The sequence below is a fragment of the Apteryx rowi genome, unplaced genomic scaffold (assembly GCF_003343035.1).
Source record: "Apteryx rowi isolate R43461 unplaced genomic scaffold, aptRow1 scaffold_265, whole genome shotgun sequence".
Classification (NCBI taxonomy): domain Eukaryota; kingdom Metazoa; phylum Chordata; class Aves; order Apterygiformes; family Apterygidae; genus Apteryx; species Apteryx rowi.
The window spans coordinates 357,570-384,444 of record NW_020449030.1 but is presented as its reverse complement, the minus strand read 5'-3'; the positions used below and the strand labels follow the sequence as shown (position 1 = coordinate 384,444).

Here is a 26,875-nt window from a genome sequence, read left to right as displayed (position 1 = left end):
TGTGGAGTCTCCTTCTCTGGAGATATTCAAAACGCGCCTGGATGCGATCCTGTGCAATGTGCTCTAGGTGACCCTGCTTGAGCAGGGGGTGGTTGGACTAGATGATCTCCAGAGGTCCCTTCCAACCTCAGCGATTCTGTGATTCTGTAATATTATTTCTTCTTACAGATATCACTTTGGGGCATAAAAGTCTCTTCACTTTCCAGCTTAAAGTGATTACAGGTTACTCAAATATAAAATACAGTTCTTTTTTTTTTTTTATTTTTATTTTTTTTAAATGCATGAGTGTAGAGAGGAAATAGTTAGTAAAAGTGATGACAGTTTTTGGATTTGTCAGTTTTCTTGTGTGAAGCTGTTGTGTGCAAAGGTATATAGCTATTCCCCTGACTGGCTGGTAGATTTACCAGATGATGCTTTTTATCTTTCAAAATAGGAAATTCTGGTGGAGGAGTGAAATCTATTATATATGCAATAAAAATATGTTTTTATCTTTTCATGTCGTTGTAGCAAATAGCTCCTGTTAATAGCACAGGATTATTGTTTGTTTTCTGCATCGTTTTTGTTCTTAGCTTCATAGCTTCTCTTTACCCAGAGAGGAGTGAAGATTTCAGTTTCTCACGTCTGTTTGGCTTATGCACTACTCTGGGAAGATTTCTAAGTTAACTTTGTACCACTGTGTTTTGGGCATATGTGGCTTGTTTGGTGAGCCGTGCTACGTGAACCTGTGCAAATGTGATAGGTAATATCCAAGGCTGAAAGGGCTATTGTCTCTCTAAAATTATTTAATCTGTTAATATGCTCTCAAGCATGGGAGATTGTTTTTGCGATAGTTCTGGGTTTCTTACTCTTTATTGCCCAAGGGCCCAATATTCATTCACCTACCTAAAGTACTTCTGATCATGAGAGCATCTTAGCGAAGTGTGTTCTCAGCCTTCTCAGTAGGCTTTTAACATGCTAATATATATATGTCATCGCTTTACATTAAAATGATATCTGGAATGGGCAGCTCTTGAACTTCAATGTTTCAGTCATTCATTTTCCAACACCCCAAAAGCACCTGTCTGTATTATCTGCAATAAGCCTGCAGGTTTTCAGTAAACTAATCCAGGGTTTGATGACTCTTGAAGATTTATATGAGCCAGATACTCTTGCAGGAGGAAAGAAGGGCAGAGATTTCGTTTGAAATGTTGTCTCAGACAAATATGAATAATCAGGCTGCTACATGGCCCTAGACAGAAATTATAGTGGAATAGGGTATTCAGCCTCCACCACAGTAGTGGAATAAGTTAGTGCCTTCAACCTGAAATAGTTAATTGCAATAATGCTTCCTTTTAGGAGTTGTTTTTACATGATTTTAGTCTCGAGAAAAGTTTGTCATCTGCAGATGTGCTGAGGGTGTTGTTTTTCTAACATCGTTTCTTGTTTTCCTTCCTTAAGCGGATTTGGTGAGTGTAAATCTTGAAAGATTTGCCCAGCTCCCTGAATTTACCATTTTCAGCAGAGTAAGGAACCAGGTGGTTGCTTGCATTTGGACCACAGACAAGCAGAAGTGCTTCTGTTCTCTGGATATGATTTAGATGCTTGGGGCAAAGACCCCAAAAAGCAACCAAGAATGTTGCCTTCCCTGCTTTCCTTAAGAGACAGTTTGATAAGAAAGAAACAAAAGTCAAATTTGCCTTAATAAAAATGTTAATAATGTAATACCTCTGATTTTTTTTTTTTTTTTTCCAATATGATGTTATTTTCTCTCTCCCTTCTCTCCTCTCTTTCCCCCCCAAAAAACCAAACCAACAACCAATGCTCATAACTTTATCCTTTCTGGCAGCACAAAAGAGTATTGGAGTCAGTTTAGTTCCATGGCATCCTGCTGTAATTGCTACAATAGGGAATGAGTCTGGTTTTGGATTGTTGCTTCAAAGCTTGTGTCCTGCTCTTCACCCTGCTGTGCTGCCTCTGAAACCCAAAGAGAGTTTTGCATCTCGCGCTGATGGCTGCGTGTAGCATTAGCACATGATGCCCTTGTGTGCAGGCAGAAAGGGAGAGTCAGGAGAAGACAAGCCTGGCATTAGGTTAGTGATGCTGGGTTAGGTTAATAATGCTGTGCGCGTTAGTGATACAGGGGGTGCTGTGGGGGGCGGTTTGGGAAGGCAGGGAGCCTGTGTTTGGTGTTGCTGCTCACAAGTTGTCCCTCCACTTCCTGAATAACAGCTCTGTGCTCTGCACATAATGGACAAACCACAGGGATTTTCATTTCAAGGACTTGGCAAGTGGTGTAGACCTTCCTGACGGGAGGAACCATGATGGGGATATGCTGGTGCACCCTCCTCCTGGTGCTGCTTTTGAAGTCTGCTGTGGCATGCGAGGCTATTTAAAGACTTTTTTCCCCCGCTGCTACTTAACATTACAGGGAGGTGAGGTACCTGCATTCCCCGCTCCTTGAGCTGTGACTGCCTAGTTGCTGCTGGCATGCTGTAGGCTGATGTGAGTGTGCTTGGCACCTCTCCATGCCATCAGTCAGCTTGACACATCTTTGTTCCCTGATCTTCCCGCTGAATATAGCACTTAATTTCCATGTCTGCTGGTTCTGAGGGTCAGTCATGAGCGAAGTGATAGTTCCTGCTCTGCAGGAAGTAATTGTAAGGAGGAGTGGATTTTCCTGTAGCCAAAAAGGCTTCTTGCTGCCCATTAATACTGGCTGCTGTGGCATGTTCTTCTGCAATGTGACGTATTTCTGGCTGCGTAAGTACATAATTCCTCCAGACAGATGAGGGCATTTGTCCTTGATAACGTGAGTATGAACAAAATATGAGAAGGTTAAATAGCTTCTCTGCCTGCTGGTCCTAGTGCTAGTTTGGACCCCAGTTCACAGAGCCAGTGAGATGCAGGTGGTTCTTACAGATTGCTGTGCGTGTCAAGCAATAGTGACCATAAGTGGCCCCAAACCTACTGCTGTTGGTTCCCTTCTGCGGAAAGTAATCCCTTTCTCTCAATGGGGTTTCCTGCTCACGGCATCTCTGTGCAGCTACTCACAGACATCCTTGGAGTTTCCTACAGGGAATTACGGCTGTGGTTAGAGCCTGCACTGGTGGATAATTTCTGCAGAGAGCACTGACTGCATCGTAACCCTTCTGGTGAAAGGCTGGAAACCCACTGGGGCTCGCCTGCTGACAGTCCAGGCAGTCTTAAAGCAGCGCTGAAAAGCCCGACCACAATATTAGGCTGTTTAAACTAGAGCTGGTTAAATTAGTTGTAATGCGCTGGAAGGTTGCCTGATAATAGCAAGAGATCAGGGTTGTTTCTCTGTGGGCTGTTTATGTATTTACTGTGTTTAGACCAGGCAGAAATCCACAGCAGTGAAATGCAAGAAGACTGCATGAGACTCTAAGTCTTTGTTTTGATATGTATTTATGTTTTGGTACAGTACCAGAGAAAAACACCTCTGGTTGCAGCATTGTTGTTCCATAGAAATCGCAGAAGACTTCAAGAGTCTTTTAATTGGTGGGGAAGAAACAAAACCGGCATTTGTCTTATTCGACATGAGTTCCAAAATGTTACGATACAAATGAATTTTCTATCCAGGTCCGCTGAAAAGTCTCATGACGGATAAATAGGTGAGTTTTTTCCAATAGTTTAAGCAGATGCTTACAGCAACTAATGAAAGAGTAAGGGAATTTTTATTGATGAAGGTAATATTCCAGTTTCAAATCTCTGAATAAAACCAAAACAAGTCATAAGTGGCAAATAGCAACTGGACCAACTGAAAAGCATGTGAGCCTACAGAAAACCTCCAGTCTCACTGAAGGCGACTCTTTCAGGTCATGGGCAAGCATGGGTCGCACCAAACAGGATAGGAGATCTGCAAGGCCTGCACCCACTGGGGAATAAGTGCAAAAGAGTGAGTGAATGACACAAGATAAATTAACGTGTGATGTAGGTGAACCATCAATTTGACTGTCCAGGAATTCAGAACAATCCAAAATTGATTCGCTGTTGGCATATGTCAGCAGTTGCCCTTACTGGCTGCTTTGTTGTGCTCTATCCACATAGGGAAATGAAGACAACCCTTTTGTTTTTAAAAAATGCAGGCACTCAAGACAGTTTGGGTAGTTTAATCTGTGCTTCTAGCCTACTCAAATCATTCTCATTCAGCTTTTTAAAGAGAGCTAAGGAGTCTCTGCAATTTACGCTTCTTAATCGCCATTTTGCATTCTGCAGCCCAAGGTATTCTTTGTGCTAATTGCTGAATCAAATTTACTTTTCTTAGGTTGGAGTAAAGCATCATTTAAACCAGAGGTGAATGTGGCTTACGTTATCTTATTGTTATAACAGGTCATAGAAACAGTTTCTTGCCATTTGCAATTTGAACCAGTAACTCTTTAAGCTAGTAATATCCCCTCTTATTTATTTTTGTTAGACCTCATGAATGTCAATAAGTGAATGACATGCATTCATCGCCTGTGTAGATTAAATGATTGGCACTTGATTTTCTGCCTGTTGACCGTCTGTTGGGATTTCCATTTGGAGCTATTATTTCAGGCTCCTTTGTGCTCCCTCCCCAATGTGTGCAGGCTTTGTAGGTTTCAGCAACTTAAGTAATTCAGACATTAATTCTTCTCACTTGTGAAAACATGACGTGTGTCATGAAGTGCAGCCCCATCAAACTTCTACAAACGTTAGACCTTAGCTCGTGAAACTCGGGAGAAAATAGCCACTTAATGTAGGGGTTTCTCTTTTTTTATAAGTGTATTTCTGAATGCTCAAACACAGTTTTGTCACATCCTGTATCCAAGGAAGCCTATATGATAGCAGCAGTGCAAGCCTATTGCGTGGGCTGCTCTTTGGAATAGAGTAGGCTCCTGCTGGAAGCTCTCCCAGGTGGCTCGGGCTGATCCCAGGCGCGTGCACACGTTGTGATGTAGCTCTCTTCCTCCCTATATTTACCATGATGATGGGTAGCAGTTGAGAAAAGAACTTTAAATTAGAGGCTGGCAAGAAGGATGAGCAGGAGTCCTTTAAAGCCAGGAATACTTCCATTTTGGGGCTTGTGTTGGGTGTTCTATCTGTGCTGTGGGTGAGCTATGTATGCAGACCAGTTATGCACTGGTAGCTTTTTATTCCTTTAATGGCTAAACTGAGAACAGTGTCCTCTTGGTCAGCCCTTGCCTCCCCAGTAACAGGCTTGACCCACACACATGAGGCTCGTTGTTTTAGAGACGATAGTCTTTAATTCCAGCCCTGGACTTACCTGAATGAGAGTTTATATACAAAAGCCAGTGCTCTGCCTCACAGTGCAAAAGTATCGGCAGAGCTGATACTAGACTGCTCGGCACCCCAAGCTGCCTTCCTCCTGCTTAGCCTCCCTCTTCACCCTCATGTGCCTAGATACAGATTTACAACCAGTTGAGAAGATGACTGTCCCTTTCCTGGGGAGACAACACAAGGGCTCCCCAAATACTTGTGCTTCCCCCATAAACCTCCTCAGCTGCTAGACTGCTAAACAGTTAGCTGGACCGTAACACAAGTGATAGAAGTGCTCATCATCTTTCAAGGATACATCTAGGAAACCTATGGTCGGAACTGTGTATTGGTGTTTCCTAGAGGCGCTAGCTCTCACATGCAAAATAAATAGCACAAGTTTAGTCTTTGCTGCCTTAATGATAAATGGTTGGTAGCGGTACATATTGGAAGAGATTTGTTCCTGGTTTTCTGAAGCAATAATTACCTAAAATGTTCTGAGCAGGGGGTGCCTCTTAAACGAGCTTATTAATCTTTGGCTGTCTGGAAAGCCTGGAGGTTCAGATTGCATCCCCTCGTGGGTGTGCATATTGGCTCTTGTGGATTTTGGGGTTGATAGGGATGTAGTTAGAACCAAGGAAAAATGGATGCAGCTGCTCTTGTCTGTCTATATACTTTCCTAAATGGCTTTTGGGGGGAAAGGAATTGCTTTAAATGTGTTATGCTCCTAATGGAAATTTAACTTGTTAAAGAATTCGTGGATTCACTGCAGAAAAATGCCTTTATTGTGTGTGGTGTTTTGAGTTTGTGAATCAATGTCATCGTTTTACAAGGTCATTGGAAAAAGTCGTTTTTCTGAGGAAGCTCTGGCAATGTGAATCTTGCTGTTGTTTATTTTTTCTTTTCTCCTGAAATTAATCACTTGTTACTTTGCTTTTGGTTTCCAGGGTCTTGGTTGGTGCTCCCAAGGCAGAATCTAAATACAGCACCTCTGTTCAGTCCCCGGGAGCAGTGTTTAAATGTCGAGTCCATACCAATCCTGACAGAAGATGCACAGAACTGGATATGGGTCGAGGTGGGTAGTTATGATGCTTTTTTAAAAAGAAAAAGAGAATCTTGACAAATATCTGGAGTTCTGCCCCAAAGGCCAATGACCAGAGAGCCCCCTGTCAGCTCCAAAGAGCACAGGTCTGGGCCCCAAGTCACCGAGAGAGATCCATCAGCCTCTCCTGGCAGATTTGGCGCACTGATAGCGAAGGTGCCTTTTTTCTCAGCATTAAGGAATTGTCCCATTTGGTGATGGGAGACAGTGCTCTCCCAAAGGCCATACTTGCTCTCTCCATTGGTTAAGCGGACAAAGGTGATTTTTTTTTTTTTTAATTTTATGTATTTATTTTTTACTCCAAGCCATTGTCTTTTCTCTACCTGCTTCAGTGTGACTTTTCAGCTTGTCTGTGGGTATGTGACTGGTCTGGAGCGCTGCTGCCCGTTTCAGGCAGTCCCAAAATGAAGGTGTGTGGGATGGCCCCAGATGGTGTGGTGACGGGTGCATGGTGTACTGTGTTATTAGCAACATAGCAGTCTGTGGGTTCCCTCGTAATGCAGTAAATGATTCCTTTTGTTTACCTCTAAAGGAATTAAACGTTTCTCAGAGAGCAATGCTTGTATGTTATTGTATGTAATCAGGATTCCCTTTGGCTGCTCTGACGTACGGTCTGAACCAGGGAAAGATAGGGTGCCTATTCCTAAATTAAGGCTCTGATTGAAAACCTTGTGCTGGATTCTGATGGAGAAATCTGAAGTCATTAAATCTTTCATTTCTCTTGGTGACATGATTCAAATTAATGCTTTCTCTGCCTGTAGAAAAGGTATGTTAGTATTGTTTCACTAATCTTTTCAAAATAGAAGTCAAATAGAAATTCACTTTTATGAAGTGTGCTTGTATTAAAGCTGTACTTTTGGCTAATTTTGATTTGTCCTCCTACTACCAAAATGTTAATGATCTTTTGTGAATTCATGAATACTGCCTTACAGAATTAAAGATTTGGGTCCCACTTTTTTTTAAATGCCCACAATCTCATTTTCAAGAATAACTTTACTTTGTGTTCTGCAGGCAATTCCACATCTCTCCCATTGACTTCAATTGGATTGACTATCCAAGTAAAGCTGCGGACACACTGTAATAGCTGCTGACTTTACACCCAGTTTGGGACAGGGGTCTGTCTTCCACTGTATATTGCATGATGTCTAGTAAGAATGAGAGGTTCACCCTGAATAATGCACACAAGAACTAATAATGATGATGAAAGAGGGAAAAGGAAAGCACTGTCAGGCAGATGTTTGATCAGTGCTCTCTTTTTTTTCCTGTAGGGATTCTCTGTAGATATTTAAAACTCATGTCTCCTTGCCTTCGCTGCCTTTCCCCTCTCTCTATAGGCAATTCCCGGGGCATGCTGTGTGGGAAGACCTGTAAGGAGGACAGGGATGATGAATGGATGGGCGTGAGCTTAGCCAGACAGCCTAAGGCTGGTGGAAGTGTGCTGGTAAGTCCACTCTTTTCTTTGATCTCATTAAAATCGTTGCTGCTGTCTGACTTTAATGCTAAACACGTCAGGATTAATGTGTTCAGTAGTGACTGACAGAGTCCAGCTTTACGGGCAGCTAATTCTGTAGTCCCTTCCTTGAAGCGGAAGGAAAATGAGCCCCAGCCAGAAAGCTTTATTTATAGGTGTGACTGCTTTGAAGTCTTCCCTCTGACTTGTGTCACCTAAGGGCTTCCTCCTAAATCTGAGGGATTAAATCTTTGAACAGAATAAATAGAACTTTGTCTCTCAGGTGTCTGCTAGTTTATTCCTTTTGCAGTTGGTCTGTGTTTATGTAGGGAATGTGTATGCATTCATTCTCCAGGAGCGTATGTACTGGGCATCAGAACTTACCAGGAAAAATATAAGATGAGTGTTTGCAGCACTATTTTGTCTTTGTGTATAGGAAATTTTATATTAATGAGGCAGAGGAGTTGAGAGTGGAGATAACTTAGTTGTGTGTGGGCGGCCTTGTTGTCTTTGAAATGATTACCGTGCAAATAGAGAGGTCAAGGAGAGCAGATGGGATGCTTAGGATGTGGAATTTATCTTTGCAAAACAACATTTCCTATGCTGGAAAAAGATCATAAAGAAAGCTGGGCAAATACCTTTTAAAAATATGTGGGTATATTACAATCAATAACTGTGTCTGTGTTTACATCCGCTATTGGCTTCTGACTGTCTACCAAATGAGTCTGCAGGAATGTTGCCCGAAATAAAAAATTTGCAACAAAAAATACTGTGCATCGTATATGTGGCAAGCAAATTTTAAGCTTCTATTGGAGTAACCCTAACAACAATCTAATCCTAAACACATCCACTTAGGAGTTGGAAACTTACCCTGTCTTTCCAGTGGGATACAGAATATCCGTGGTACATGGAACAAACTATTCATAAATGTGCTAGCGGCAAAAAAATCTAGTACAATAATTTCTGTGCTTAACCACCTATGTCAGTCAAGTGGAGAAAGCTGCCTTGTACAAAGGCAGTCGTCTCAATATGTATTTAGCCTCCAGTTATGCCATAACTTGCTGCGCACCAACTTCATCATGGGGGAATAGGTGTTTTTTACAGCTTTCTGTGATAGGTAGGGATGTACTATGGTACTTTATCTGATTTGGTGTACAGCTTGCAAATGCTTTAGAGGCTGATTGATTCTGGATATTTTAAGTATGTATCCAGCAGTAGGGAAGGGGGGAACACAGAGGGGCATAAGTTAAAAAACAGCACTCCCCTCTCCCCCCTCAAACAGTATAAACACGTGCAGCAGAACACAAAATTAAGGCATTCATACTAGAAGAGCAGAGTATGCAGTTCATGTTTTCAAGGGATATCCCAATCTGTATTTGAGCACAGGAGAATCCTATATAAGAGTTGAGGAATAATGTGCGTTGCTCTGTCTTGAGATAGTGTTTTCGTGATCATCCTCACAATTTTCTGGTTATTTGTTTGAATTGGGCAAATGCTTGTCTCATTCTGAGAAGCTAGTGCATGCACGTTTTTTGGGCAACACTGACATTTTTGTCAATGTGATAGTTATCCTGAGAATAATGGCTCTGTGTATTTGGTTCAAGGGGGAAGGGGCTGCATCTGGAGCTGATGTCTAGGGAGATGACACCTAAACAAAAGCAAAGAAAGGGAAGAAAAGCTAGTGAAAAAGCCAGGCAACTACTAAGGTTAAGGCTGGCTGCTCAGTGGCTGAGGGAAGGCTACAAGGGTGAGAGATGAGGCCAGATTGAGAGGGCTTAGTTTGAGAAGGGACTTTCATAGTCGTTTTTAGGGGAAGGAAGACCCAAGTGAAGGTATAGAAGAATTTGAGGGCATGGCTGGGATTGGTGAGCAAGTTTGGAATAAAGTGGTAAGGAACAGGTGGAAAATGTCAGGAAGGAGTCTTTTTAAAGTGGCTTTTCTGCTGTGCTGAAGGAGGAGCAGGCTGTTTAACCCCCATGTCTCGTTGATCAGTAGGAAGACAATGTTTTAAGGTTAGCTGCCTGGACAGCTTTCATCAAGCACAATTCAAGCCTTCATCCCAAGGGCTTCCACACTGTATGCATGGCAGGATGCTACTTCTGACCTCCTAAACAGGAAGGTCTTTCCCACTGCTGCCGTCTCCTCATTCGCCCCTCCTGCCATGGTGGGCAGGTTTCCGCTCTCTGCCGAAGGGACCCTCCATGGGGAGGGTGGTGCCTTGCTCTCAAAGGGCCTGTCCGAGCCCTCCTGCGAGGGGACACGTCAAGAACGTCAGACGTAAAGCAGGTTAAAAGCAAAGTGTAGCCCAAGGAAAGTGCACAGCTGGCTGGTATGCTTATTTTGCTGCAGCTTAACTTGGTGAAACATCTCCACAAGTTCCACTAATTTAAGGCAATCCTAAGCCAGCCCTCTCGCAAGCTTTTGCTGCCTCCACCAAGTAGATTGCGTCCAGATGTTTGGGGATGTTTGTGTCTAATTCTCATTGAAATCAGTGAGATAGTTATCACTGAAGCGCTCAGTCTTATACTATTAATTAAACATCTTTCTACATCTGTGTGTGGACAGAGTCTGAAATAAGGAATACAGATTCTTCCAGCAAACACGGGTGGAAAATACCCTGCTGTTTCAGGGCAGTATTGCTCTCTGTTTTGAAGAGCATGCCTCTGAAATACCTTTTAAATGGAAAAGGTGCATGATTTCCCTGTGAACAGATGGTTTTTATTTCATGCAGTCTTCTAATTTTAAAGATTAAGATTTCTTGATAATGCAGCTCTTTGTAAAGTGTTAAGAGGAATTCTCATTCTGAGAAAACACATTGTCTGTGTGTGTGTTCAGAGCCATAACTGCTGATTAACTTTTTAATGAAATTGCTAGCTAACTCTTGCTAATCTGGCTTTTATGTCTTTGGTCAATATTGCAGACTAGCCATCAAAAATAAAAGCAGCATTTTAAGCACCTTTTGCTCTACAGATGTATTAATACTTCTAATACAATAAAATTGCCATTGCCACCATATAAAGTTGCTTTGCAAAGGATGCACTGCATTTTTTACATCTATAATGCAAAATAAACTTTATTACTTACGTTTGCACTTGCCAATGACAGTAAAAAGCCTGTTTATTCATAACTATGCAAATAACAGGACTTCAGCATTCATTTAGGGCTCTCCCACCTTGTCTGCAGTTTGAAGAGCAAGAGGAGCTTTGCCACTGAAGTTGGTGCAGCATATCATCTTGTCTTCAGCCAGCCCTGGTTCTGCTGGGAGAAGTCGTCTCCAGTAGCTTAGAGCGTGTGCAGTCCCTTTCATCAGGCATCACGGCACTATTTACTGTGTCACTTCCTAGGGATTCCTTTAAGTCAGTGATATCTTTGTGTTTAATAGCCCTGGATTTTTTTTTATTTTTTATTTTATGAATATGCCCAGTCACTTTTTTTAAACCCCTATGTACTACTCGTACTCATGATGTCCCATGTTAGGGAAGTTAGAGTCCCACAGTTTAATGGTAGACGGCATGAGGAAGTTGTTCCTTTTGCTTTGAACCTGTCTAGTGGCTGAAATTTCTCTCTCGTCAGCCTTCTCAGTTGTCAGATAAAAATACTAACTTTGGTGAAAAGGGGCAAAAGGGAGGTTAAGAATGTGCCAGTAGTTAGTGGGGCTTAGCTGATGGTTGGTAATATGGGTTGTGTTCAAGTCCATATGGCGCCAGCATGTTACTGAACCAGAGTTTTATGTTTGTGTGAAGAACATGAGAACTAAATAGAAAAGCATCTAATAATAATGAAGATTAGAACAAATGAACAACTAAGATTAGCTAAAAAGGCGGGGCAGATTTACAGTTTAATGGTCTCCTGTTCAAGAGTATGCCATCAGTCAATATTTGCATTAATTTAAGTGCTACAATAATACAGCTGAGCTTGCCAGTTCTTTCCAAACTGAAATGACAAAATTCATTCTTTCAGTTCTTGTTAGGAGGGGAACTAGGGGCAGCGCATTATGACTTGGAGATAAGTCACATCCTTTAATCTTGCTCTTCCTCAGTACCTGCCACCTCTGTCATTACAGCTTGTTTTTTTCAAGTGTTGCCATTTTTCATTTCAAGTAGCCAACTTACTGGCACATTTAATCATAAACCGTGGGGGAGGAAAAAAAACAAAAACTGGGAAACTGGGAAAATGTCAAATCCTGCAGCTGTGGTATGGGGGAGTCCAAGGGAGCTGCTGCTGAGAAAGCTGAGGTGGAGCACATCTCCTGGAGCTACGGTTAGGAGCTGGTGGCAGACGTGGCAATCGGGGGGAATTGTGTGTGCCTGAATACACGACGTGCCGAAGGGACAGAAAAGTGATCGTTTGCCAAAAAGGATGGAAATGAACAGATCAGGGAAGTGTTCCTAGAATGACTCAGGTGAACTCATAGGCTCTGGTTGGTCTCGAGCATGCGCTTGGTGTGGCAGCAGCTTTTCTTTCCTTTTGTGTCTTTCTTGGCCTCCGCACTTCACCTCCGCTCATCCCCAAGCTCAGCCTCCTGCTCGTGATGAAATGCTGCTGCTCTCCCTGATTTTCAGTCATTTGTGTTCCTTTGGAAGAGATTAGGAGGTTAATTTATGTGAGTCCCTGGCAGTTTTCGAGAGAGAAAAATGTCGGGGAATTTACAATATCACAATCCTTTATTTATCCTTCCATAATTAAAAAAAAAAACTTTTGGTCTGTTTCCGTTTCAGTTTACATCCAGAATTGAGGTTGAATTGAGTGTTGCTTTAATGCTATGTGTCTGTATGGTACTATCTTTAACAAGGCTGTGCATGTGTATATTTGTGCCCACAGAACAGATCCTTCATGAGAGAGATTATTTCCTGACCACTCTGAAAATAAAGGTTTCGTGTGCTGTTTTTTGTTGCTGTTGACTTTTGAATGAGGAGTACATGGGGATTAAAATCATAACTGGGCTTGCTTAAAAAAGCAAGTAATTGAGTCCCCAAAGCTGCTCTTACAAGACTCCTAAGGTACATTTGGCTGTCAAGCAGAGTGCCATTATAAGCATCCTTCATGTAATGTGTGGCACTTGGTGACACAGGATGCAGTGTAGAGCTTTCCAGAGCCCCCAGAGTCCTTCATTATCCCTGTGTGATAGCTATCTTCAGGAAATGCATGCTTCTGGTTGAGTACCGGAGTCTGATATTTATTGCTCTTCTAACTTCCAAGTGCAGTGCTGTTAACTGCGGAGCAGGCTTGTGCATAACTGGTTTTGCTCCATTTCAATAAAAAAATGAGGGAGTAGTATTACCCTTTATGTCTTTCGGGGGTTAAGTGTACAGGAAGGAGCCTGTGCTGGTGGCTGGATTGAATTCTGGGTTTCCCACCAGTTGATACATTTCCCAGGTCCTTTATCGGGTAGGTGACTCAGCTGCACCCAGTTTGTGGAGTTTTTACCCATGTTAGGATGCTTGCAGAGGCAACATGCTCAGCCCTGGGGTGGTGAGGCTGAAAAGTGGGGTTGGGCAAAGGGGAGGAAGGGAGAGGACGCCTCCTCTGGAGGGGATAGTGTTAAATGGAGGGATCACAGAGATGGCAGTCCCTGGCCCCTCTGAACTAGCAGGCCTGATGCAAGGCCTCTGGGAAGAGCTGACGGTATGTGAAGGAGATTATTTGTAGCAGAGAGCCGGCTCCGTGTGCTCGGGACCGAGCCTTGGATGATAAAAACTGACACATCTACACTGACTTCAGTGACTTGCCCCAGCTGGAGATATGGCCCAGCATGTGTTCAAGTTCAAAGCCCTTGCTGTTTTGCATTTCACTTCCTTTTATTCTGAGTAACCCTCCGGGCATAAGGCTATTTGTGGTTTGTCTGGCAGCAATGCAGTGTTAATTTTTGGAGCAAATGGCTTCTGGGGAAGTGTGAATCAGGCTCAGTGCTGTTTGCCTGCGTGACTGTGTGGCAGTTGTAGCGAGTGCTGTATCCTGGTGAGACTGTTTTAGCTCTGGTTTTGAAAGTTTATCTCATTTTTCACTATGAAGGAGAACACATCCTGTTCTTTGCACCTCAGCTGTACCTTGACTCTGTTGCCACTCTTGTTGCTGCAAAATCTCTGGCATCTTCACTTAAATTCATTATCAGTAAGCCAGTCCCAGCTTTCCTGTCACTGGGAAAAAAACACCTCTCCCAGGATACAAGCCTTTGACTGATGCATCCTCTCGTGGGGTAACCTTCTAGTATGGCCTTAGTAACCCTCTGAGTCCTAGCATCCCTTCTGGTCTCCTTGCACGTATTCTCAATGCCTTTTTTCCTGTTTTTCCCCTTTTTCTGGCTTGGGGAGTGTGTGTTTCTATCCAATGCACCTCTGTTTAGAAAAGCTTCACTGGCCATGAGGATTCATACACAGTGAGGAAGATCTTGGAGTCTGGAGCACGGGCTCTGTCTTGCTCTGAGACCTGCTGATGTGTGTGACTAGGAAAACATATGAAGACGGAGATCTGAGCTGCCGGGTCAGGTGATGTCACGAACTGCAGAAAATGGCAGTAAGAAGATAACTTTACTGAGAAAAAGCAGGGTGTAAGGGGAGGATAAGAGGGAATGGAGGGGAAAAGGTAATACTGAGAGGTCCTGCTCCTGCACTCTGCATGCCCTGCCTTGCTCGGAGGGCTGTCCTGTTACTCTAGGCCAGTAATGCCTGTGGTATGATCTGTTTAGGCCTGTGCACATCGCTGGAAAAACATCTACTATGAGACAGAGTACATCCTCCCGCATGGCTTCTGCAACATCATCCCACCCAACCTGCAGCCCGCTGGCCGGAGGCTCTTGCCCTGCTATGAAGGTAAGGTGTGGGTCTCGCCTCCAGGAATGTCCTCTTTTGTAATGGTTGGTGTGTTTTCCCTTTGTTTCCAAAAACCGGCTGCTGTAACCCTCGCTGCTGATACTTTTCTCTTTTTCTTTCTGTGCCTTGAGGCACAGCTGGGAAGGAGGTTGGTCTTTGGATAAAGTTGGAAGAAAAGTGCTGTGATTGAACGGATCCTGTGAATTATTGTGCATGGCCACGCTTAGCTAACAGAAGAAAAATACATTTTTGAACAGTGTTTTCAGGTAAAAGTTCTCTTTCTCCCTTATATGACTATCAGTAGAGGTTRGTGTGAGCTCAGACCATTGGTCATGGCCTCATGCTTAGCTGCCCCACAGAGTAAACATGCTGAATTGTGTTGTAGCTGGGCACCAATTTGTCCATCTTATGGAAATATTTTTTTCTTGCGTTGTGATTTTAGGAGAGGAGTACTAGAGGGAAAAAGTGTTGCTTAACACCTTACTTTTTCAAGAGACTTGTATGGCATATGAGTGTAACCGCTGTCGCGTTTCAGATATTGTAAGGTGTCTGATCCCTTTTTGGACCTGTGAAGGTCTGGGTTTACATGGGCGAAGAAAGACACAGAGGGACACACAGAGAGCAAGCTCTGAACAATGGGTGACTGTATCTGTTGTTTCTACTCTAAATCCCAAGTGTCGACATTTTAATTTTCCAGCTCTCTGGTGCATATGTGATTTTTGTATCAGATTTCCTTTCCCAAAGGCTTCAGAAGACAGCTTCTCCTCAGCCAACAGCAATTAACTAATCCAGAGACATAAGTATGTCTATGTAAGTAGGAAGAAGATAGAGTGTCTCTAAGATTTCTCAGCCCTCAGTGAAACGCTCAGGAAAACACCTTCTTGGGTTTCTTCTGTCTGTCTCGGGCATCGTCTTTCCCTGCTCAGCTATCGGAGCCTGAGGAAGCGTAGGAGTTTGGAGGCCAAGACACAGCGCGGTTTGATGTGGGCAAAGCCTTCCCCCCCGCCCCCCCGAAGTTGGCAGTGGCTGGTGGCAGCCTTGCTGCTGACATTAGTACGTGGGAGGGGGATAACGCGGTAGATGTCCCTGTGACTTCCTCCACTGCTGAAGAGCAGACATGTCCCAGCTGAGAGGCCTGGGAAATCAGGTCTGCCATGGAGCTGGGTGAGACCTGCTGGAGGGTAGGCTCTGCTCCCAGCTCTCTGCTTCTTTTGGTGTGGTTTCTCGCCTCATCTGGGGTTTTGCTCCGGAACCTGTGATTGTTTTGACCCGGTGCAGCCAAGGAAAAGCTCAGAGCAAACTGGGATGAGCTCTGGGTTGCAGTGACAGTCTGAAAAAGCAGTTTTTAACCTTAAACCTTTCATGGACGCAGCTGTCACAGGTTTCACTACAAAACTGTGGACCTCTGTCTTAAATATATGTGTCTGCCTGAAGACAGGAGACACTTGTGTGTTGAGCATTTCCCAGCCCTGAAATTATTCATTATTTGAAATCTGAGGGGTTTTGAGTCTTTCTTGAAGCAGCATTCCAGCTGATCTGCAACAAAATACAAGTAAACCGTGTAGCTAGCCTTCCTATTCTGAAACCATCCTATTTTATTTGTTCTTTTTTCCTGTCAGCAAAATCAGGCTAAGGCTTCGCGCTTAAGTAATGCAATGCAAATCATCTGATACTAGCTTTAATGACCACCACATATGTGCAGAGTCACTTCCAGGGCTTCCTGCGCGCCTTTGTCGTCACTCTTGTGTTTTCTTAAAAACTGCCAGTCTGAAATCATTGCAGAGAGGTGGTTTCTGGAAGAGACAAACCACTTGTATTTTTCTGTGCGTCATGTCTTCGGAGTAAAACTGTTGCTAATCGGACGGGATATTTGCCAGGAATTGCTAGAAAATAGAAATGTGTGGGCCTAGTAGACGCAAAGCAGCCGGTGGAAAATTGGCAGGGCTGGTGCAGTACAATGTTGGCTTAATTTCACTGTATGCTAGAATGAAAGTTGGAGGTTTGGGATTGATTCCTCCCCTTCCCCCCCCCCCCCCCCCCCCACTGTCAGGCATCAAGCCACGAAGTATCACCAGGGATGACTTCATTCGTTTACTTCTGAAACTTTCAGGTTTCAATAAAACAAGCCTAATCTTCAAAGCGAGGGATAGCTGGGATCCAGGCAGAAAGATTCCTTGTTGGGAATTGAGTGCAATCCTCTCATTTTGCAGCAACCTTTAACTTTTTTTGTCTTCTCCTTCTAGAAAGTAAAGGAAAAATTCTCCTCCATTTAACAAAACGCGGGTAAAGAGAAACAGTCTGAAGGGAAGAATCTGGAAGTTTGATAGCAATAATCAATACAATAATGTAACTGAAGCATCTTCTAAGCTAAGAGCCTCGTGGACAGCCATTGGGAGCCTGCCAGATTTGTGGTTGCAAGCCCCGCTTCTCCGAGCATGCCTTGGCACCCTCGTGCCCTCCCATTTTAGCTTCCTCTGTGACCGTCTGTATGGGACGGGGTGCAGACAGTGGCGTGGCCGTTTCCTGAAGCTGTGCAGTGATATTCCTGCAGCGAAGCTGGTGAGCCCCGCGAGAGGCTGATGTGGCTGCGTGGTCTGCAGCCAGGGCTGGCTCTTGCCTGGCTGGCTGAGAGCAACAAGCCCCTTGAACCATGTGTGTGTGCGCGTGCGCACATGAGGAGGGATTATTAGCTTGTATAACAAACACCGGGTGCCAAAATGGAGAGGAATCTGACCTTGGGATAGACGTACTTAATGCATACGGTATGTTTTTCTCCACGTAAAGCAGGCTTAATAATTAAAGATGAAAGAGGAAATGGAAATTTCCTGACTGGGTGGTAGCGGTGCAGCAACGTGGTAGTCTCAATCCATCTTGTTCTTGTCCAGTTTCCCTGAAACAGCTGACAGAAGTCTGGAAGCTATTGAGAGCTAATGAGAACAGCAGCAAGCCTAATAGTTAAATGCAATCTTTCTGAGTAGGAACTAATTTGGTTTATGAGAGCTGGATGTCCTTTGAGGTATAGTTGAGGTATGGACTTCCAAGCTGTGCTTTCACTTGTTTAATTTTTTGTTGTTGTTGGTTTTTAATGGCCTGCAAGAACAGGAAGCTGCCTATTCACTGCCCCGATGCATTCGATAGGCAAAGAGGAAGGGTAGCTGCTCGTAGTGTAAGAGGTAGCCCAGCTCTACGGGGAGAGATGGGGTGGTTTCCTAATCCTCTGTGGTAGGAGCTGGGGACGGAGGTGGGGAGCGCTGATGGGCACTTTGGTTAGTAAATGAGGGGACCAGAGCATGCTTTCATGCCTTCCCTCCGGAGGGATATGCGAGTTTGCCCACAGGGTCCAGACCACATGTGGTTTTCAGGGAGCCATCAAGACTTCTCTACTTTGTGGTGTAAACCCTATACCACAGCGCTCAGTCAGAAAGATTACTACTGCTTCCTCCCAGCATAGTGAAACACTGCAAGATAGGAAAGAAGAGGTCACAATTAAAAAGGATGTTTTTGGCTCCCAGTGCAAATGATGGTTTATTGCAGCCATCCATTTTGCTTCCATCTGTGAAGATGGTAGATAAAACATTTTAAAGGGTTTTATTGCATTGTGGAGCTTATGCTATGTTTTGGTCCTGGAGCTGGCTTAGACACTCTTCTCTGTTGTGTCAGAAGAGGTTGCAGAGTGCTGCCTTCTGAATCATTACGCATGTCACAGCTTATCCTTTTTGTTTATTATCTGATTACTTCTTCCTCAGCTTTCGTAGCCTAAGGTCACCCTGGCTACAAAACACTGCTATCTTTTCTTGCTTGCTTGCTGTATGTATTTATTCATGGCATATTTTCAGAGTCATGAAGGCACTCGACTGTCAGCCCCATGTTACTTCTCTGTGCTATCAGCTGTTGCCTCGGCAGTTAGTTTAGTGGGTTGTGGCCTGCGTAAGCAGGGGTGCGCAGCAGTGTGCAGATGGATGGGAAGGAAAGACAAAGATTCATAAAATCAAAGGATCTGTTTGCAACAGCAGTTATATCGCCTGGAGCTACCTGGAAACTACTAAACCCACTTTGTGCAATATCTGAGCCTCGGGCAATATCTGAGCCTCGTGTAAATGTTGATATTCAGGTGTGTAGAAGCTGTGATCTGACTTAGTTACTGCATAGTCCCCTGCTGATCTTTTCACTATATGGATGGATGGATGGACAGAGGTCTAGCATGAGTGATGGAGGTCACTGCTATGTCCTGGAGAAGCCACCTCCTCTAACAGTGGCCAGAGGAGTCGGAGGCCTCCAGGAGGCTCCATGGGACAGTGGCGTTGGGACGCGCGCTCTGCCGGCAGTGTGAAGAGGAGCGGTGGTTTTGTGCCACTGTAGTGGGTCCATTTATTTTTCTATAAGCTTTAATTTTCTCTGAGCAGTATTATCAGGTATGTATTCAAGTCAATGTCTTAATGTCTCCTTTCAGTTCACAAAAGCAGTGGCAATAGGCAAACTCAGAATTCACTTGAAACGTTGCAATCCCTTCTGTCTGCAGTTACAACCAGAGCGTAACCAGTTATTTATTTAAATGAAATGTAGGGCCATTAGTTTGGGCAGATAGTACCAGCAATGTAAGTGGCTTAGGAACACTAAAGATCACGAAAAGCCGTGAACTATGTCTATTAAAGGATAAGCCTCAGTGGAGTTACCAAGTCAGTTTATTGCACCATCATTTAAACCACCAAATCTTTCCCATTCCTTACACATTGCAGTTAGTAATCATTCAGCTTGTTTAAAGAAGAATTGGTTTTTCATTGCCTGACAATGAAAACAATAACGTGTATGTTTCTATTCTTTTTCTAATAAGTATATTGCAGATGAAGATCAACTGTGTTGTGCTCCTTTGATGTTGGGGCTTTTGTTTCAAGTTACCCCTAGATCTGAATTCGTTGTTTTTTGTTTTTTTGTTTTTTCTTAAAGTAGGCAACATTATATTATAATAAGAAACAAAGCCATGAATTTGATTAAATTTTTTTGACTTGATTGGAGAAATGGTTTAATTTTTGTGCACGTATTCTAGTATCTTCTGAAAAACCTGTAAGAAAATCAATACTCTCTTTATCCCAAGAAACAAAGTAATTCTGTATGTTCCTTAAACGCATGACTGCATAAAATGTGGAATCATCTACCAACCCCGAATAACCACATTGTTCTGTTGCTAAAAGGGTTATAATTTCTTCTGTCATCGTCCTGTGGTTTTATATTCACTTGGTTTTTATTTGCAAGTAAATTCAAGGGACAGCTTGTGTGAGCTGGATCATTTAAATCTATGAACCCGTGTGGGTTCTGCCTTTCAGCTGCCTTCAGTTCTGCCGGGTGGTGATTTGGAGGGCGTTCAGGCCTCAGCAAAGTATATGCCAAAACTGATTTGTGGGGCCATATCTGAGGTCTTTATTTGTGCTATAGAGGGCTTGATGTAAGGGCCAAGTGGGTACATGGGGTGCTGGGCAGATAAAAAAAACTCAGTAAAATAGTTAAGCCGTGATGATTTGTGAAGAAGTGTTGGAAAGTCTTTTTATAAAAGAAGAAAAAGAGAAATTTGAAAATCCAAAGTAAGAAGTAAGTTTAATTTGCATCTTGTCCTGTGTTCAGACATTCAATATGGTTATTTCATTATTTGCCAGACTTATATCTTTCACTGCATAAATTTAAATATTCTACGGCAGTTTTCCTCCTTTATTTTAAGATGAATTGTACTGGGTGTGTTTTGAAGGATACTTAAAGAAACCACAAGCCAAGTCTAATACAGTTTTTATAGTGAAATATAACATTTTATTCATAAATCTGTCAAAATGTCAGCAGGGCTCACATGCGGCAGTCAGTCAGGGACTTGCCACAGCAAGGCATACAGCCTTGCTCTCAGAACAAATACATATGTAAATAAATAAATATAAATACATAAATATATGTGTGTGTGAGTGTGTATATATATATATGTATATATGTGTACACACACACACACACACACATACACACATACATCTCCTATATATATATATATATATATATATATATACAGGATATATATATATCCTTTTGGCTGGTATTGCCCATGAAGGGCTAATCTTGTTTGGAAGAGGCTGTGCCCTGGCGCCAGCTGGGAGCAAGCGCTGGAGGCGCTGCTCTGGTGCCCGACTGCGTCGGTGGCGACCTTGGCCATCGCCCCATAAGCGGCCAGTGGGTTTTTTTTGCTGTCGAGCAGCGGGTTTGGTGGTGCGGGCTGAGGGTCGGCCTGATCCCTCTTAGCCCTCTGTAAACAGAGTATTAAGTGAGCTCAGGCACTGAGATACTTTCCGCCTGTAGAGCCGGTCCCCCTTGGCAAGGCTCAAGGCATGCTGCTGCTGCAGGGGCGGCTGCCCTGCTCGTTTGCTCATTTGGGGTTGTGAGAGGGGCAGGAAGAAGAAAAAAAACCCTAAACTTCTAAAATGGAGTTTAGAAAGACAGTCACTATCCCTAAAGCTGTGAGCCTCTGGCGTCGCAAAAACTTCCTGCCAGGTTTGTTAGATCTAACGCAGGGCGGATACGTCCTGGCTTCTGGGGCCACGGCGGCTCCATGCATTTCATTTCTGAATGTGACCCATGTAAGCACCTGGGAATTACCATGGAGCAGGTACAAAGTCAGGAAAAGGAAAGGTTTTATTCATACTCGAGTACATCATGTAGAAGAAAAATCTGTTCCTTGGTTGGGAGTGATCGCATCTGAATTGGACGGATGAGGACCTTGCTGTCTTTCATCCTATTTAAGGATGAAAATCTCCCCGTAGCAAAAGTAGGGCCCTTGGGACATACATGGCATTATTTTTCAGGAAATGCCACAGGGAGAAACCTCATCTCCTGCTCCCTGAGTAGAAAGGGTTCATGTCTATACACAAAGTCTTTTTCCAGGCAAGGAGTGCCCGACTCCATTAGGGACTACACATGCAAAGCCAGCATTTCAGAGCCCCAGCACTTTCTTTATAGCCATGAGATAACATGGTCGACAGTGTTGGCTTTATTTTTTTTAATTAATTAATTTTTTTTTTTTTTGGTGGACTTGCTATCATGCATTCTCACACTGAAATCCGAGTGGTGCATCTGGCCCATCTGGCCTGTTGGGGAGTCCTGGCAAAGCCGATGTGAGTGCCGGTGGCCAGCGGTATTAGGCATGTGCTGTGCTTCGAGGATCGAGTCCCTGCTCTCTGCATAGTCTGTCCCATTAAACCTCTTTCTCTCTGCAGCTGCTGTGACTTCAGCAAATTAGTGAAATTGTAAGCATCTTTAAGATGTTAGGAAGAGACTTGTTGGCTAACTGATTAGATGCTTAGCTTTTACTAGTATAAATGCTCAAAAAAGATTACTTTAAAATTGAATCTTTTCAGTGTGTTGTGTGTGTGTGTATATATATATTTATATAAAAAAAATTCTATGAGGAGGCAACAGTCTAATTCCTTTTGGTCATCAAGATAGTAAAATACAGCTCATGAGGAATGTACTTGGTTCCAAAGAGGGGATGTGCTCAGTAATTTCATGAAAATCTGTTATCATTTAGCAATGAGTTAATGATGATTAAAAAAAAAAAAAAAAAAAGGCTACCAGGCTGTAAGGTGAGTGCTTTTGGAGGCTGAATTACGTTTTTTTTTTTCCTGGTGCTCCCTTTGTCCTTTGGTGCATACTGTAATATTCAGGAATTGGCAATATATTAAGTTGTGCACTCATTAGTGTGGTAAATCTTTGAACATAATGCTGAGGGGAAAAAACTCTGCAAAGACTCTGATCCAGCTGTATGTTTCAGATGCTCCTAAAATCAAAATGTTTGGATTAGGGCTGAGTGGAAAATGTTTTTCCCATCTCTTAAGAACTTGTGTATTTCTTCTTTTTGGAAAAGCTCCCCCTCTGGCCCCGCAAAGGGGTAAAGTAGACATTGCTCACGCTTTACGGGAGAAACAAAAACTGTGGGGACAGGGACTGGGGCAACATCTCCCGTGAACGGTGCGCTCTGAGCATGTAGCTGAGAAGAACAGCAGACCCAGGCATTCCCCAAACTAGATGAAACTGCAGACCCTCCTCCTCCCCCCTTTGGGTGGGGGTCCCAAAGGCAATTCTTCATCAGAAATGCTGTGACAACCCTGTACGGCTGTGACACCGCTTGCCCAGTGGCTCCGCTGCTGGAGGTCCCCCTCCGGGAAGGGGGTGCCACGCAGCTTGCCACCTGGAGCAGAGCTAAGCGACTTGCCCAAGGCCGTGCAGCGAGTTGGTGGCCGAGCTGGCAATAAAAACCCAGGAGCCCTGCGTTCTGGTCTCCTTTTGCAATCTTTAGGCTAAGCGTGTAGCAAAGCAGACAGCTCCTGTGGGAGCAAATCTCTTTAAGCTTGCAGTGGTAATTTAGCTGGTAGCACCCTTGTTAGCATTGCAGCGAGACAAAACGTTTGGTTTCAGGCTCAGTTTTGTTGCCTGTTTTCCACAGTGCTGCCAGGCTAAGCACTCAGGGGAAGTCTGCAGTCATGCTGTGCTGCTGGAGGGACCTGTGGCTGCTCCTGCTGCTGCTGCTCCTCTGCAGCAAAGCCAGGTCAACCGTCACCGCTGGCAGCGTCCCTGCGCTGTGGCAGCGAGGGCTGCATTTCTGAGGTTCGCTGGATTCCTAACGTTTTCCTCCCTTGGCTGCAGTTTGGGCGCCTTGCGGCTCGGTGCATGGCCTCCCCATGGGACAGAGTGAGCGGAGCCCCGAACGGTGAGCCATGTGCAGCTGGTGCGGCCTGAAGTGACTGTGGCTTGTTTTCTTCCCTTCTTCTCCCATCCAGAGTACAAGAAGAAATATGGGGAGGAGCACGGCTCATGCCAGGCTGGAATTGCGGGCTTCTTCACCGAGGTGAGCAGAGCCGCGTGTGGCTCAGGGGTCGGATTTGTGAATGGGCTTTCCTGCCTTTTCTTTTTTCTTTCCCCCCATCATGTGCATCAGGGAAGGGAACCAGAAAATATGACTTCAGCAGCTGGCTATGCACTTAGCACATTTCCTTTGTACTGTCCTAACTTTAATAACCACAGTGAGCACCCACCCATCTCTTATATTTTCTGCCTCCCACAGTTCTGGGTGGGGATTTGCATGTTGCACAGTTCATATGAAGTGATTCACAGGGAGACAGATTTATTTTTTAAGGGCTGTGGAAAAAAATGAATGAATGAACTCTGAAAACTGTCCTCAAGGAGTGTTTTATAGTATCGCATATAGCCCAGATGCATTATCACATATATCCCAAAACTTGTGTAGAGGTTTTTCTGTGTCCAAGTTTAATTCTTATCTTCTGTGAGGGATGATGTGCTCCCTGAATTATTTTGTGTGTATCAATATATTAAAAAAAAAAAAAAAGTTAAAAAACATTTCAGTCCTTCTACTTCAGATCTTGCCATGTTTTAGTTGTATCAAAGGTGAATTTATTCTCTTATGTTGGTGTTGGTATTTATTTTTAATGTTTCAGGGAAAAAAGCTCTTTCAGCATCAAATTCTTGGTTGCTATCATGTCAAGTATGTGCTCGCTTCTAACTATAGCTGCATTGATCTACAAAGTTTATTGTCTGGGTTGATATAAAGAGAATAAAGGTCCTCTCTGAGATGGAATAAGGTGATTTCCAAGTAAACGAAGATGTTGGCGGTGTTGCCATGGTGGTACTGTGTGGTGACTGTGTGTTCGTCAGCCGCAGCTGTTTCTTGGCCTGCCTGCCCTCTTGGACCCGTTTCTGTTCCCATGCCTTCAATCCTCCTCCGCTAGCCCAGTTCAAACGATATCTCTGAACTTTCGGTGCCTCAACCTGATGTGATGGCAGCTCCAGCACTTCCTGACTGAGCAGGAAATGCAGATAAATGGCTTTTTGGGTCAAACAGGCAAGCCCCCACTGTATTTTCAGTCCTGCTGATGCCACTGTTTCTGCCGGTAAGCGATCCCGTGACCTCAGGGGTACAGCCGCTCCCGAGGAAAAAAGACTGCTGCCAAGGACATCCTGCTCTTTCACCGGGCGTTGCAGTCCTGTCCCAGGGGCTGGTTATGAAATCCCTTCATGTAACGCTCTCCGGAGCAGGACCCTTGGCCCGGGAGGTGTTGTGGCCATGGGGCCGCTTTCCCACCAGCACTAAACCTGCCCGGGACCTTCCTGTAAACAGAGAGGTGATGCAAACCTGCTGTCCTCAGGGCCATGGGCAAGAAGGAAGGTGGTTTTATACCTCAGGCTTTGTAGTTTGGTTGCATAAAGCGATGTTTTATGTTAAAACTGATGCAGCCTATGATGCAATATGCTGCTCTGCCCTGCCTGAGCCAAGAAGTGACTTGTGCTGGGGTTGTTGCATTACGCTTGTTGGTGATGTGCTAAGGGGGATTCCTGCAGTTTCCTTGGGATTCGAGCAAAGTCTGTCTCAATTTAGGAAGCTAAGTTAAGAGGGTTTGCTTCCCTGAGCTTGAAGCTTATTGTTTCAGGTTGCAAACCACTAGAATTGTGCAAATGACTGAAGTTTTGGTTTAGCTGCCAGGGCAAAATAGTAGTGACAGAACCAGTATAATTAACTGATTTTTTTCCCAGACAAATTTTAAACAATATGGATTTCTTACTGAAGTCTTTTAAAAATTCTGTTTAATGCAAAATGTTCCAGTTGTTTCAAAATGACATCATTTAATTAAAAAAAAAAAAAGAGAGGAAAAAAAAAAGACAACCTTAGGAGGAAATGCAGGTTCCCACTAGCTCCAGGGCTAGAGAACTTACCTAGGTTTATTGCTATCCAGGCTTAACTCAGTCCTCTGCCAGGGGTATGTAAACCCACATCTGCCACTTTCCGGAAGGAAGGCTCCCCCGCAAAAATAGGAGATGCTTTTGGGCAACGTGTTCTCAATCCGTCTTATTTGTTGTTCTGGTGAACAAACAAATATTTTGCAGAGCAAGGGCTTGACCCTGGGTGCTCCACTGGGCTGAGAGTCATTACTGCATTACTGCCGCCAAATGTGCCTTCTGCTTGAAGGTGACGAAACGCAACCCCAGGTTGTTTTGAATGTTCAATCCTTCGTGGTGCCCTGATTTGTCAGTTCCCTGGGGGACAACACCTGCATCTTTGTCTCCTCCCCTGAAATTCTTTTCTGTATAAAATTGCTTGTAAGCCCCCCCCCAATTTTTTTTTTTTGAGTGATGTTATCATTCATTGAAAAAGCTAGTTGTCTCCCTCCTCTGTAAACAACAGATCACTGCTGACCAAAACATGGTAAGACAGACACCTTGGGGGTTTCAAATGGGCATGGGCCTTAACCATGTCAGGCACACTGCTGTTTGATGCTAATGCTTGGCCCTAGGGAGGGAAAAGAGTGTGTACCGTGCTGCTAGCAGCGAGGGAGAGGGTAGTCTTCTGCAGGCAGAACACAATTGGTTGGAATTAAAAAATGCACATTAAATGCTGCGGGTCAGTGCACTGGCTCTCAAATTTTTGGACTAAGAACGCTGGTTTTATACATAAGAACATCCCAGAGCTGGGTTTACATGTTTGCCTAAATTTCCATGTTTGAAAAACAGAACAGAGCAAAATGATTTTCTTATAAATTTGGAATTGGGAAAAGAAAACGGAAGAGTTCCCCCTCTCTTTATTGTGCTCTCCTGAATAACCAGCAAAACATGGACACTTTTACTTTTTATGGCCTGGTACTCAATAAGGTGATTTCCATTGTAGGCATTGTCAGGAGAAAAAGAACGCTTTTTTACCAGTATTATTAAGTGTGCTCTCCTTCAGCGGGAAGGAGCTCTGACTGTTGCATACACTGCTGTCCTTGTGGCATGAGAAATACAGACGAGGGGAAAAACTAGCCTTTTAGAACAATATGACATCTCTTATAGGTATTTGGGGCAGATTACGAGTTGCATTCAGGAGCGGCCAGGAAAGGTCGCCTTGGAGGATATTGAAATGGAAGCATGTTTTCAGTCAGTTAATTTACTTCAGAGATGGCTGGCTCTTATGATGGGCTGATATAACCTCCTGCTCCCTCTCTCGCTTGAGCAGCACAGCTAAATCATCAAATGTTCCTCTGAGCTTTTTCAGCTGTGCTTGGAGTTCAGCCAGCAATTTCAGTGTGCAGGATTTAACTTGGAGCTCACCTTATTTTTCTCTCCCCACCTTTTCCATCATGACTACCGTTTAAAATTTCTGTGATATCTTTGCTGCGTCTTCTCTGCCCTTGCTCATGACTTCCCCTGCTCATGAGAACGATGGGAATTTTTTTTTTTGTCTGGGCGTTGATTTTTTTTTTTTTTTTT

General features: G+C 43.8%; 1 protein-coding gene across 1 annotated transcript in view; it reads left to right on the top strand.

Moving 5' to 3' along the window:
• ITGA9 (integrin subunit alpha 9) overlaps positions 1-26,875 on the top strand; it is a 233,419-nt gene that overhangs the window by 5,454 nt on the left and 201,090 nt on the right. The window contains exons 2-5 of the mRNA XM_026067943.1: positions 6,183-6,310; positions 7,672-7,778; positions 14,473-14,596; positions 23,398-23,465. Of these exons, the coding sequence (XP_025923728.1) occupies positions 6,301-6,310; positions 7,672-7,778; positions 14,473-14,596; positions 23,398-23,465 (309 nt within the window). The 5' untranslated portion in view covers positions 6,183-6,300. The remainder of the gene's footprint in view (positions 1-6,182; positions 6,311-7,671; positions 7,779-14,472; positions 14,597-23,397; positions 23,466-26,875) is intronic.